The sequence below is a fragment of the Mauremys reevesii genome, linkage group 10, assembly GCF_016161935.1.
Source record: "Mauremys reevesii isolate NIE-2019 linkage group 10, ASM1616193v1, whole genome shotgun sequence".
Classification (NCBI taxonomy): Eukaryota; Metazoa; Chordata; order Testudines; family Geoemydidae; genus Mauremys; species Mauremys reevesii.
Window position 1 is genome coordinate 72,290,480 of NC_052632.1, and position 14,656 is coordinate 72,305,135.

A 14,656-nucleotide genomic window follows, 5' to 3' on the forward strand; every position below is an offset into this window, starting at 1 on the left:
GATTTATGTAGCTCCGCGAAGATTACTCTGAGGGCTGTAGTATTGAGCCCCAGGAGTTTTCTTGGTGGAAAATTCCAAAAGGAATTGTTAATTTAGGTTAAAATAGCATAATGAGCTTTTTCAGTTTTAGTTAATTTAGCCATATTCTTGACTAGCCCCTTTGATTTAAAAAAGGTTCTGTCTGCCTTGTTTAATTTGTAATGTCAGCATATAAGGAAGGAAAGATATTAAAAATTCTTACTGTCATCAAATAGGAGGATGCTTTAATAAACAGAGAAATATGGCTTTACCATCACCAAAAGGTGTATTTACGGTAGTTGGATGCACACTTTGCTACAGTGATCAAACTGAGTTTTCCTCCAATGGAAAAATTCCCCAAAGGAATGATTTAAAATGTTCAAATCTTGGAGGGCTGCACATAAGGTGACCAAATGTCCCGATTTTATAGGGACTGTCCCGATTTTGGTGTCTTTTTCTTATATAGGTTCCTATTACCCTCCCACCCCCGTCCCGATTTTTCACACTTGCTGTCTGGTCACCTTAGCTGCACAGCAGGCTACGGCCTGGTTCTGCAGAAAGCCCAACACAAGAAGGTTCCTGTGCCTGTGCAGAGCCACAACAAAGTCAGTGGGGCTGTGCCCAGGGGCAGGGGTCCAAGCACATGCCGTTCATTGCAGGATCAGGGCCTGACTAGTCTCTTGCACAGTGCTCGTCTTTTTGACGAGAGGCAGCATAGTATATTCAGGGATGATTCCTTTGAAAGTATATGTCTGGCTTTCAAAACACCTCGATCATATACAAAAGCAAAGGTATTTTAACTGCAGTAAATGGCCTGTATGTAAAATGTTTTCATACCAAACTGCCGTTGAATATCTTTGATGTGCTTTCTAGCATGATTGCTCAAGCTTTTTAAATACTATTCAGAAAAAGATGCTGATGATATTCTGGTGTACAGAATGATGCTTCAAAAGTCTTAGGACCTGATCTAAAGCCTACTAAAGTCAATGGAAAAGCTCCTATTGCAATCAGTGGGCTTTGGCTTTGGCTTCGGCTCTTAGTTAAAAAGGATCAGGGCAACCCACTTTGGGAACTAATGGCTACACTTACATGCTTACAAAAAAATCTCCCAAACACCTTGAAATCTTCACTTTCAAAATTGAATTGGAGCATGGCCAAATTTATCCCTGGTGTAACTCTACTGCCTTCAAAGAATTTGCATCAAGGACAAATCTGGCCCAGTAGGTTTAACAGACAAAATGATCCAAAGTTCTACTCTTTCTTGGAGTATTGGAATGATCAAAATCTTCCTCTTGCCTTCCCCCTCAAATTGTGCAACTCTCCTTTGTCATGTGGTGTTTTGTAAACTTCCCATAACAAGTGAAGAGGATTTTAAACTGAAGGGCAGAGGGGGATGTATATTCATTTAAAAAGTTTGACAGAAGATGGATAGGACTAACTTTCAGGAGACTGAGCTAAAATAAATGGAGAAATAGAGACTCAGATGTATTTTTAAGTTGCTAAAATGCACAATGAAAGTATTTTACAGGGTAACACAAAGCAATCTTACCTGGAAGCCGAAAACCCATCCATTCATAAACAATCCTAACAGCTAGTCTTATCCAAATGGTTTTCGTCCTACTTTAATGATACACAACATCTGACTTTATATCCAGTGCATCAGACATAGACAGAAAAAGACACATTAAATGCACACTTTTTTTCTCTTCATAAAGCTATTGAGCTGCACAGGTCAAATTTAAGTGCACAGGGTCACACAAAGGCAGCATTCCCAATGGAATAGCTTAGACGGTAAGAGAAATGAAACTGTTGTATCTCTGAATGTTTCTCTTCAGGATTTCAGAACAAGGACCAAGCACTCGTTCAAAGCGAGGACGATCCAGCTTTACACACTTCAGTGGCCCACGTGCCACTACAGTGGCTGCCCTGGGACGATTGAGCAACAGTGCTATCTCACCTGGAAGCAGGAATAAATATACTGTCACATAGTCTCTGTTTCCTTTTCTTCAGTGTGCATTAGCGATATCACATTCCTTAACAAAGATCTTGATAGACACTTTACATAATTTGGTTGCAGATACTGTTGTATTATACATGCTTGTGCCATTTAAAATTACTCAGAAGTTTAAAATTCATAATGTTTTAACGATTCTCATTTATACTGGTGCAGATCCAGGAATAACACCGTCTTCGGTGAAGTTACTCAGGATATACACCAGGACAGCTGAGAGCAGAATCTGACTCTATATATCCCTGTTGTTGATTGAAGCATATAAAACTAATTTTGAAAGAAACGAATTATCTTCCACATGTCTTTCCAAACAATATTTTATTTTATTACGTTGAATTTTTCTTACCAAAATAATCCGATGGACCAAGTCTTCCAACTTCTACATACTCCTCATTATCAGATCTGCGCTGAAGAACAGAAGCTGTGCCCTAGGAAACAATCAAAAATTTGAACAGTTGTATCCCTTCGCTTGAATACGGCATACTATGCTTGTAAAAAACTTAAATCCGGAGTATTTCCTTTGGCAGTGCATCAGCCATGTTCTTAGAATACTGGGCAGAAAGAGATGGCAACCTCAGTCTACATTACTCAGATTTTAATGGAAGTAACAAAGAAGAAAAAATTCAATAATACCGCACGGTTGGATACACTTTTACGAGTGCAGCTATTGTACATGTGGAGCTCTTACTGAAATCATTAGAAGCAAGATCGGATCCTGTAGTTCTGTCCTTAAACACTACAACAGTGACTTGCATAAATATACAATCTATTATTCAAAAATGTGTTTTGAATGAATGCAGGGCCTTGTGAAAGGGGCTGGATTGACACACTTGAAGGCTAACATTCTCAGAATATTTACATCACAGGCAGCAAGAGAATAAGCGTCCCATACATTGCCCTGAAGGAGAGCATTTCAGTCCTCATGCCTGTTCAGTCACTGGATCTCTGCTGAGATTGTCAACAAGGTAGGGTGACCAGATGTCCCGATTTTATAGGGACAGTCCCGATTTTTGGGTCTCTTTCTTATATAGGCTCTTATTACCCCCCACCCCCTGTTCTGATTTTTCACACTTGCTGTCTGGTCACCCTACAGCAAGGGGACCAACTGTGCTACCTGCAAAGCTGAACTAGGTCCACCAAACTCCTTTCACATCAACTCACCAAACACCCATCATGTTGTAACAATGCTTGATCTAACCTAGGATACATATGAGCTTGAAATTTAAGAGGTGAAAATCTCCATACCACATTAGCAATCCCATAAATCATCCAATTATCTGATGAATTACACATTTTAATAAAATTTGGCTAAAGGGGAAGCATTTTAAATGGAACATCCATTCCCCAAAATCCCATACCATACAATATTCCTCTTTGAGGCTAGGTTTAATGATACCAGATTCTATTCTCAAGGCTTGTCTACACGACAGTTTGTAATTGTGTAATCATAACAGCCCTAGGGATAAACATGTCAAATAAACATTGTTCCTTGTCTACACTACAATTAACAATTGTGCTCGTTAACGCCTGTTAGTTAACCCATGTTAAAACACAGTTACAATCTGTAGCACAGACAAGCCTTCAAAGAGGTTCTTGGCATATATAAATACCTTTCCTTGAAGAAAATCTCATAATATTTTCAATGCACACTACAAAGTTCTCATAGATGAAATAAAGAGGACATCTCTGGCTTCAAGCCATCTATTCTTTTGCAGTAACAAAAAAGGATTGACAAAGGACCATTCAAGTCTGTGCTATAAAAATACAACACAAAAGGATAAGGCAAAGAGGAACTATATTTATTTTCAATTGAAATTGATAAAAAAATAAAAATTGATAAATGACCCAGAGACACCATTAGCTGAGACAAAAGTGATCATGATACTTTAAGGACAGTGCAGGGGGGAAAGGAGGCTTTGTAATCTAAGTGTGGCGCATCCATAATATATGATTGATCTGAAACTGCAACTTTTCCATCCTTTCCAAATCACCCCCAACAGACAACAATGGGCCTTATTATAAGAGGATAGGGCATGAATAAATAGGTTTATGTTTTCACTTTTGGAAAAATAATACTTGAAGCCAAATCCTGCCCTAGCCAGGGCGGGGAAGGGGAGCAGACACACTGTCTGCTGTATCTTGTACTAGAAGGATTCTGCCAGCCGGGGAGGATCTACAGGCACTACGTGTGAACACATTTTGCCGCTACTCCGATCAATAGCCTGATTAGTGCTTATTGCTGAGTGTAACCTAGTTGCACGTTGGCTCTTGGGATGCAGACAACCCAAAACTGCAGACTAGTCCCACTGCCAGACAGCCTGCTAGCCAGCTCCCTGCAGCTCTGCTAGCAGTTCCTTGCTTTCATCGAGGGAAGAGGCTCTGTAAGCTACCACAGGGCTGGATTTAGGGTCTGATCAGACAAGCTACTGAGCACCCTCAATTCCCATTGGCTTCAATGGGAGTTGAGGGCACAGAGCACCTTACAGGACTGGGCTTTAGTCCTTGTGTTTTTTTCCAGTGGATTACAAATCGGAACAGAAATATATGGCTAGTTAACTACTGAGCTTTGTTTTTCCAGGGTAGGACGGCACAGTAACAACGAACAGCAATGGAATATTCAGTGTTATGTAAAAGCTTGTCATAATTTGCCTTCCTCCAAACAAGTGTTACATAGATGAGGAAATGTCACACACAGTTTTCTTGCATCATGCCTTATTTCACAATAGACTTCTTCTTTAAAAGCTCATACACTTCTTAAATAGTGGGCTATTCGCTAGGTTAATTTATAACCTTAACCTTTACACAGTGCACAAATCAGAAGGCAAATCTTGTTTCTAATCATGCCAGGAACCGCATGTAAATATTAAATAAGGTTTGAGCATTATTTCACAAGTTCCCAGCATCTGTTGCTGTTTGTCATTTATCAGATTAAGCCGGCACATTAAAAGTTATGATCTCCCCTGTTGCTTCCTTACCAGTAACATGTGCTTAGTATAAACTACTATATAGCTCTGTCAACATGTTCTCTTGGGCATCACAATTTACCATGTCAAATGCTTGCTTCAACAGTCTTTCAAAAAAGAATAAGCTCTACGGGTAAAATCCTGGCCCCCAGTGAAGTCAATGGCAAAACTCTCATTGGCTTCAACAGGGCCAGGATATCACCCCTAAAGAGCAGGAGTGGCAAAGACATGAAATTCACAAACATGCTATAAACACTTCTCCCCTGAGTAAGGGAAACTGACATGGGCAAGAGCTTGAAGGATCAGTGTCCATACTGTTTTTAAATAAGGTAGGCTTACAACTATTTTTTTGCCTGTCAAAACACAGCCGTGCACATAAAACTGTCAGCAGCAAATTTAGGGATACCCATCAAAGTAACTGGCCAGGAGGACTAAATATACTAAAGTGATCTGGTGAATTGTCAATTTCCAGCAAAAATTCTTTATCTTTGATATAACTAAATTGTTTATCCAAAGCTGCTATATTCCAAGCCTTTCAAGTCAACTTGTAAGAGGCTGGAAATGCAGTGAGTGTACTGATGTTTTTTTCACCACACTGACTACAGTAGTTCTCACAAAGTGCACATCTGTGTGTGTGTTTGATTGTGAGTACGCACACACATGCACAGAATGCTTTGCTCTCCAGAGTAACTAATGGGAATAGAATAACCCCTCTCTCACTAAGCTCCAGATCAGTTGCAGCCCACGGGCCCCCATGTCTGCATTAGCAACCAATTTGCTGTGCAAAGCCTGCAAGATCAGCTTCCATGATGATTTCCAGCCCCTGTGCTCCTCTCATTATTTCAACCCGCGTCCCAACCTGAAAAGTGGCAAAACCCTCACTTCTCCACCAAAGCATTTATCTGAAATCTAAGTCTCCATTCTCTTTTCCACTGTACTTTTTTCAACATTTATGACAAACAAAAACCTGATAAACAAAATGAGAAGAGTACTGACCCTCCAGGTTAAAGTTCCCTACTACCCATCCTGAAGTAATTACAATACCAAGCAGCACTACTTTTTATCTCTCCTGGTATCACCTTTTATGGGCCTCTTTTAATATTGTTAATATTTTTGATAGGGGCCATGTGATATAAAAGTTCAATAAGTCAGAGTTTTCTGAAGCAATTGCTTCCACCGTTCCATTGCAGTCTGCCTTTTTAGAAACACTGTGATATCTGCTGGAGAAGCAGAGATGTGTCTGGGCTCCACAATAAACACTCAGCTTGGCAGGATAAAGCATATTCCAGATACATATTTTTCCACTCTTGTTTTAACAGTCACATGCGCTCTTCCCTCTGCTCAGCAAAAACAGGTCTATAATATAATCAAAGAAGTTTCCTGAAACCCTGACAGCAGCACCCAGATGTAAGACCTGATTTGTCTCTTTTTGCAATAGATGCACATTCCACACATACATCTTTGGAGTAGTGTCTGTCCAGGAAAACAGCCCACATTATGGTTAAACGAAGAGGGTGTTTATAATTATCCACCCATAACACCTCCATTTTGCATTAGGATAAATATTGCAGTAGCTTTTGTCACCAGGAACCCATTCTTCTCTGACATAGAGGAGAGTCTAATTGTACATGTATAACAGGCCCAATGCAGAAATAAAATAAATCATAAAAAACCCATAACCCTTTTTTTCCTATAAGTTATTGTAAATTAAGTCAATAATACCAAAACTAATTAGGTATTAGTCTCCCCAGTCTCCGTCTCCACCCCAAGGTTTCACAGACGTAATTCACTTTAGCTGACTTTTCAGATGTTCACAGTATGATTTCTCAGTTGTCTACATCCATTGTGCCTAGCCTTGCAACCCCTGACTCCCAACAGAAGTCCTCAGCTGCATGAACAGTGGCATTTGTCCCAATCCTGGGATGCAGAAGCTTCATGAGGCGTGTTCAGAGAACCTGTGTGCCCTCTCCTCCCCCAAAGCATTTGATCTCAATGGGCAAACACTTCCCTTTAAGTAACAGTTTGCAGGATTGGGCTCCACGGGACAACTCACTTGACCAAAGTTTTGCAGGATCAAGCCCTTTAATGCTGTTCAGTTTAAAACGGCATCTTGTACACTGATAGTTATTTCAGCCTCCTCCATTGCAGAGTATACATTGTAGGCAGCAGGAAGACGTTTGACACCATTTAATAAATCAGTATTTTGTGATGATATGAAACTGAAAGCAGACAGGCATGTCTCCTCACTAGCAGAAGTTTGGGAGTGAAATGATAAATCTTTAGTGGATCTAGGAATTTTCTCATTCAGGCACTGAGGGGGTCTCTGTCTTCCCAGTAACTGATATCAGTAACCTCCTCTCCTTTCCTCCAAGTAAATACAGGCATCTTATTGCAAAAACAACAGGAGTAGCAGTTCCCAAAGCAATGTGCCATCACCATCCACCATCGTCACCCCACACACCAAGTTCCTCCCTCTGTAACAGTTCTGTGGCAGCAGTGAGAAATATTTATGAATGTCTTTCAGATGCACCAGCAATTTGCTTCGCAAAAATTTATAACTTAGATATGGCACCATAATTTAAGATGTAAAAGGTAAATTAAATTTTATAATCCATGAGCTTCCCTCCTCTCCAATGTAATGAGTTTTTGATAGATGTTTTACTATCTGACCATACGGATGGATTAGACATCCCAGAAAGTTAAACACACATATCGTCCATCTGGGATCAAGGCACCCCAGTATCATTGAGAGGGCCTCATCCCTTCACATTCTTACACATCTGAGTCACTTTACTCACACGAGTGGTTCCTCTGGCTTCAGTAGGACAGTTAGTAAGAATAAAATGACTCACCTATAGGCTCAGGCTGAGGATCAGACTAATTAATTGTGGGAGAATCTTTATATTCTGGTATTCTGTTCATATTTGGCCAGATCCAAAGTCTGATGATATCAATAGGAGATCTTCTGTCGACCTCAGTGGAATTTGGATCAGGCCCATTAATGGTGGGAGAATCTTTATTAAAAATCACTGGCATTAAAGTTTTTACTTTCCAGATATGTTAGTCCTGAGGTATGATCAATGTAATGAACAATGCAAGACAAACTGGTATGCTACAACCCGTAAAAATAAAGGTAGGAAAGAAGAGAAATTAATGAATAAGGTTTGCAATTTGGGGTAGTTTAGAATGGTTTATGGCTATTTAAAATGTGTTACAGTTTTTGGAGGCGCATAAACTCTGAAAAATCCAGTGTAAAAGTATAATTAGGCAGGACAAAAAAGAATTTGAAAAGCTACTAGCCAAAGATTCATAAACTAATGGTATTTTTTTTTAGTACAACAGAAGCAGGAAGCCTGCCAAACAGTCATTGGGCCACTGGACAATCAAGGTGCTAAACGAGCACTCAAGGAAGATAAGGCCATTGCGGAGAAGCTAAATTAATTCTTTGCATTGGTCTTCAATTCAGAGGATGTGAGAAAGATTCCCACTCTTGAGCTATTTTTTTAGGTGACAAATCTGAGGAAGTGTTCCAGATTGAGGTGTCAATACAGGCGGTTTTGGAACAAATTGATACATTAAACAGTAATAAGTCACCAGGAACAGATGATATTCACCCAAGGGTTCTCAAGGAACTCAAATATGAAATTGCAGAACCACTAACAGTGATATGTAATCTAGCATTTAAATAAGCTTCTGTACCAGATCATAGGAGGAAAGCTAATGTGACACCAATTTTAAAAAAAGGCTCCAAAGGCAATCCTGGCAATTACTGTCTGGTAAGATTAACTTCAGTACCAGGCAAATTGCTTGAAACTATAGTAAAGAACAGGATTATCAGACACATAGATGAACACAATTTGCTGGGGAAGAGTCAACATAGCTTTTGTAAAGGGAAATCATGCCTCACCAATCTATTAGATTTCTTTGAGGGGGGGTCAACAAATATGTGGACAAGGGTGATCCAGTGTACTTAGATTTTCCGAAAGCCTTTGACAAGAGTCCTCACCAAAGTCTCTTAAGCAAAGTATGCAGTCATGGGATAAGAGGGAAGATCCTTTCATGGATCAGTAACTGGTTAAAAAATAGAAAACAAAGGGAAGGAATAAATGGTCAATTTTCAGAATGGGGAGAGGTAAATAGTGGTGTTCCCCAGGGATCTGCACTGGGACCAGTGCTGTTCAACATATTCCTAAATTATCTGGAAAAGGGGGTAAACAGTAAGGTGGCAAAATTTGCAGATGATACAAAATTACTCAAGATAGTTAAATCCAAAGCAGATTGTGAAGAGTTACAAAGGGATCTCACAAAACTGGGTGACGGGGCAACAAAATAGCAGATGAAATTCTATACTATGATCAATGCAAAGTAATGCATGATGGAAAACGTAATCCTAACTACACAAACAAAATGATGAGGTCTAAATTAGCTGTAACCACTCAAGAAAGAGACCTTGGAGTCATTGTGGATAACATCCGCTCAACGTGCAGCAGCAGTCAAAAAAGCCAACAGAATTTTAGGAGCCATTAGGAAAGGGATAGATAATAAGACAGAAAATATCATAATGCCACTATATAAATCCATGGTACGCCCACGCTTGGAATACTACATGCAGTTCTGGTCACCCCATCTCAAAAGAGATATATTAGAACTGGAAAAGGTACAGAGAAAGGCAACAAAAATGATTAAGGGTATGGAACAGCTTCTATATCAGGAGACATGAAAAAGACTGAGACTTTTCAGCTTGGAAAAGAGATGACTAAAAGGGGATATGATAGAGGTCTATACAACTGTGACTGCTGTGGAGAAAGTGAATAAGAAAGTATTATTAACTCCTTCACATAACACAAGAACCAAGGGCCACCCAATTAAATTAATAGGCAGCAGGTTTAAAACAAACAAAAGGAAGTACTTCTTCACACAATGCACAGTCAACCTGTGGAACTTGGGATGTTGTAAAGGCCAAAACTATAATAGGGTTAAAAAAAACCAACTAAAGTTCATGGAGAATGGGTCCATCAATAGCTCTTAGCCAGGATGAGCAGAGATGCAACACCATGCTCTCAGTGTTCCTAGCCTCTGTTTGCCAGAAGTTGAGAGTGGATAACCGGGGAAGGATCACTCAATGATTGCCTGTTCTGTTCATCCCCTCAGAAGCATCTAGCATTGGCCAGTGTCAGAAGACAGGATACTGGGCTGGATGGACCATTGGTCTGACCCAGTATGGCCCTTCTGATATTCTTGTAATCCCGGCTCCTGACTCAGTCTTTACTACGGTGAATTTCACTTTACCTTCTTAAAACCTAGTTCTTCAGGTTTTATGCTGGGGAAGTGTAGCAGTTAAAATCTACCACACATCCCCCGCAAACCAACACCCGGGGGTAAAGTTGCACCTCTAGAAAAACTGCTCTGCAGCCTATCCATGCCAGCCCATCCATTCTCCTGCATCGAATGTTAGGGCCAACGGCTTTGCATAAGTGTGGGCTCCAACCACACAGTGTCTGCCCCCATCACCACTTCGCTTGCCAGCCTACACAGGGTGGGCATGGAGGTCCCTTAGTAAAGCAGGCCCCCTTCTGTGCTTCTCTACCAGTTCGTCAACCCCTAATAGCGCCAATGCGGGGCGTTAGCAATGCAGAGGGCTTTAAGCTTGTGAATTTCATGCTCACTACTTATTCATTGAAATCAATGGGTATTTACCACAGTAAAGTCTGGGAAAAGAGCTCAGGATTTGACCAATCAGAACAAATTCTGTACCCAGCACTGGCCCAAGCAGCCTGGCCATATTAGGCAGATGTTCAGGGAGGTGGTGAAGAAGTGACTCCTTCTCATTAGGATGTGAAGCGGCTGCAGAACCATCCCATGAAGGCTAATCTGCTGCAGGGGGTTTGGAACCCCCCTACTTGTTCTCCATGAAGATGGGATTATTGATAGTGCAGAGAGCATCTGAAGGCTCACACAGATCTAAGTTGCTGAGATGTTACTGTTATACTAGGATAGGCTGTAAGCTACAATATATAGTTTTATTTGGGATGATAGGTGAAAAAGGAGATGTGGAGCTGGAATTTTCAAATAATAAAAACCAAGTCAGGCATAAATTATAGCCCTGGGTGACTAAATATTATGAGATGGGTTGGCAGGAACTGTAATTTTAATGAGTCATTAAAATATTTGTCTATCTTCCCACTTCTTGCAGTTTGATGAAAGCGTATTAGATGGGAAGGCTCCTGTACTTGGAGTTAGAGATGGAAATATACTGAACTTGGCCAAACTGTGGAAACTACTAATCTACTACAGGATGAGCCCTGTGTAAAAGGGTCAAGTTCCCGTCACTTTGAGCCAGATCCTGAAAATCCTTCTTTATACCTTCATTCATGTGAGATGGGGCTTGCACCATTTCCTTTAACAGGAAAATAAATCACAGTGTCTCATTGCTTGCCTTTGACAAAGAACTTAGGTTCTGTGTGTACATATGCCCAATCCAGCTTCTACTGGGTAAAACTCCCAGGCTTATTATAAATAATGTTCTGTAAATCGTATGAATTCAGTCTGCTCTATTCATACGATTTATGTTATCAGTGCAAGGAGGTGTGGTAAATAACACTACAAGGCTTTAGGCAACATGCACACCGCTCTGTTCAGTCATCTGGAAGTGGGTATAAAACTGAGGACTGCATTTTGCTTTGTATGTTTTTTTTAATTACCTTTTTTATGTTCTGTCTATTTCACTTCACTTCACCTCACTAACGCTGAATGGACTGATCTATGAAAGGAGCTTCTGAATGGGAGAGTCATTGCTTGTGAATTTAGGAGCCCCCCTGTGGAACACTTCCACTTACTGATTACTAACCAGTCCTGTCAGAGAGCAGACCACAGACCACAAAAGCGAGAAAGCTCAGGCCTGGTGTATGTACAGTTTTTGTACCAATTTAACTATCTCAGTTAAGGGCATGATTTTCTGCTGAAATAGTTAAATTGGTGCAAGCCCTACGATGGATCCAGTTACACCAGGATAAAGTTGCTGTATCCCAGTATAGCTTACTCCCCTTTCCTTATGGGAATAAGCTTCCAGCATAAGCACCTTTATACCAGTATAACTGTGTCTGCACTAGGGGGGGTTGTACTGCTTTAACTATGCCACTATAATTAGAGGTATATGTTTTGTATGTAACTGAGTCCTTACAGTCAGGGTTACAATGCTGAACATTTCTATCTGGCTCGTGCAGTTCTCCCTGAATCCCTTTTGGTGCTTGACTGCACCTTTTTCCTGGAAGTAATAATGGGAAAAGATCAAACACACCAACTGGAGACGCTAGCCCAGTTTCATCTTGTAAATATATATTTAAACAATTGGGGTCTCTTCCATCCTGTTAAGGGAAGCACGAAGCAAAGGAGTTGTTCCTACTTCCCAGTTTTGAAGGCTTTTCTGACCCATTTTGCTTCCCTCTGCATCATGTATCAGAAAAGAGTATGTGGCCTGCCCGTACGAGAGATGGAAAAGATCTAGACCTTGTCTACACCACAGGTTACTTGGGTATAATTTACGTTGCTCAGGGGGTGTGAATAATCCACACCCCTGGGCAATGTAAATTGCACTGGCATAAGTAATGGACAGCTGGTGTGGCCAGCGCTATGTCGGTGGGAGAGCTTCTTCCGCCAACATAGCTACCGCCTTTTGTGGAGGCAGGAGCTATTAAGCGGTGAGGGAGAGCTCTCTCTCATGGGCTCAGATTGTCTCTATCACAAGTGCTACAGCTGCGGTGCAGTAAGTGCTGTAGTGTAGATATAGATAGCCATTGTAGTCTCTCTCCCTCTGCTACTGCTGTCAAACCATTGCACTATCAACTGCTAACCATGCACAGCAGACCTTTGCTCTTTTCACACTTTGCTAATCCACTCTCCCCATGATTCCCACATTCAGAAGGGAAGCCTCTCCCCAGTTCTCAGAAACATGAGATCTCATTACAGTGGTACGATTAAATCTTTGCTAAGCTATTACAAGCTACTGAATATTTACTAGCATGCTATGGAGTAATATCAGAAAACCACTGCACATGTGCCAAATAACAGCTCCATTCAAATCACAGCACAGTCAGTGGTTTTAGTGGAAGTTGGTTTGGGCCTGAAATGAACAAAGAACATTTATGATGCAGTATCCATAGGGGTTTTATTTAATCACCTTTGCCCCCTTACTTGATCATTCACAAAATTAATGTACAGTATAAATCACCCTGTCAGTTCAAATTAAGGCAATTCAGAAGCTGTAGTTCCTCTTCTAGGGCAACAAACACACTAGAAACATTGACAGTCTGCTAATACAGCAGATCCATAGCGATCTATCAGCAAATGTTTCAGACAACTTCAATGTTATTTTTAAAAATAATAATGTAATAATTTAAACCAATTCAGCTCTTTTTTAATTTAAAAACTATAATTTCAATGGTCCTTAGTCCAGTTCTGCAACCATTACTCTCATGACCATCTTTACTGCTTATCTGTTATAATGATTACTTATGTGAGTAAGGGCTATAGAATCAGGCCCCATGTCTGCATAAAAAAAATTCCCTTTTTGAGCTATGTCCATCAACTGAATTCTTCTCTTGGCATGTTAGGATTGACTGCAGATTACAGTTCTCAATATGCAGAAAAGGCAACTGCTAACGGTAGCCTCTACTAACAACATTTTAAAAACTGTTGAGCTATTTTATGCAGTATGTACACAGGCAGCTTTGCTAATTATGGGCCTGACCCTGAGAAGCACAGAGTGCCTTCAAATCCCACTGATTTCAAAGGGATTTGAAGACACTCAGCACCTGCCAGGATTAAGCCCTAAAAATTCCCCTATCATTGAATGAGCTCGAAAGACGGCATTCTAGTAATAATGGAAGCACTGTGCTTCCCATACACTTGTCTTGACAGAACAATGGTTCAGAAGGGGCCTTTATATTGTTAATACAATTGTACTGACATTCTATAAGCTTGGTAACATTAATGCACAATATTCTTACACAAAATTCTCAGTAACATTATCGCATATTACAAGCTAGAGAGGACATTAGAAAACAAACTCTGATATCATGTTCTAGACATTAGCTCTCCAACTATGCCTGGTACTGTACAAGGTGCAATGTGATGTGTGCCAGCAATATCACACATGCATAAAATTATATGTGCTTCTAAGCTCCCATCACCAAGTGGGTACCATTTATATAAAATTAGGAATAACATCCGCACCCTCAAGAGAGAGAGGAACAAAAGCTGTTTCACACAGGCACCAAAATAGAAACAACTATGAAGGTGCTTTAAAAATGACAATCAATCATACACAAAGAATAGCTTAAACCAGCAAAAACAACTGAGCCACAGGGCATTTCCTAGGGATATAGAAGAGATCAGGGTTAAGGCCCAGACACGACTACACCCAGTCAGTCATTAATCACCAGGAAATGCCTTTGTCTTGATCATTTACTATTTAAAATCATAGTACTGTACATTTGAGATAGACCTTTTACATCATCTTGTCCACCCCCATCACGGTCTCAGAGACAGTCTTGCTCTGCAATGGTGAGAAAGTCGGCATTAAACCTGTACTGAGTCCAATCATGCTCTCATTGTAGCCAACCAGTTTTACTATTAACTTCAATGGGAGCAGCATGAGAACTGTTGT

General features: G+C 40.4%; 1 protein-coding gene across 3 annotated transcripts in view; it reads right to left on the reverse strand.

Annotated features, from left to right (window-relative positions):
* Positions 1 to 1,620: 1,620 nt before the first annotated feature.
* PRKAR1B (protein kinase cAMP-dependent type I regulatory subunit beta) overlaps positions 1,621 to 14,656 on the reverse strand; it is a 120,271-nt gene continuing 107,235 nt past the window's right edge. For all 3 annotated transcript variants that reach the window (XM_039492928.1, XM_039492927.1, XM_039492929.1), the window contains 2 exons: positions 2,376 to 2,457; positions 1,621 to 1,975 (listed from right to left, as the gene is read on the reverse strand). In XM_039492928.1, coding sequence (XP_039348862.1) covers positions 1,803 to 1,975; positions 2,376 to 2,457 — 255 coding nt within the window. In that variant the 3' untranslated portion in view covers positions 1,621 to 1,802. The remainder of the gene's footprint in view (positions 1,976 to 2,375; positions 2,458 to 14,656) is intronic.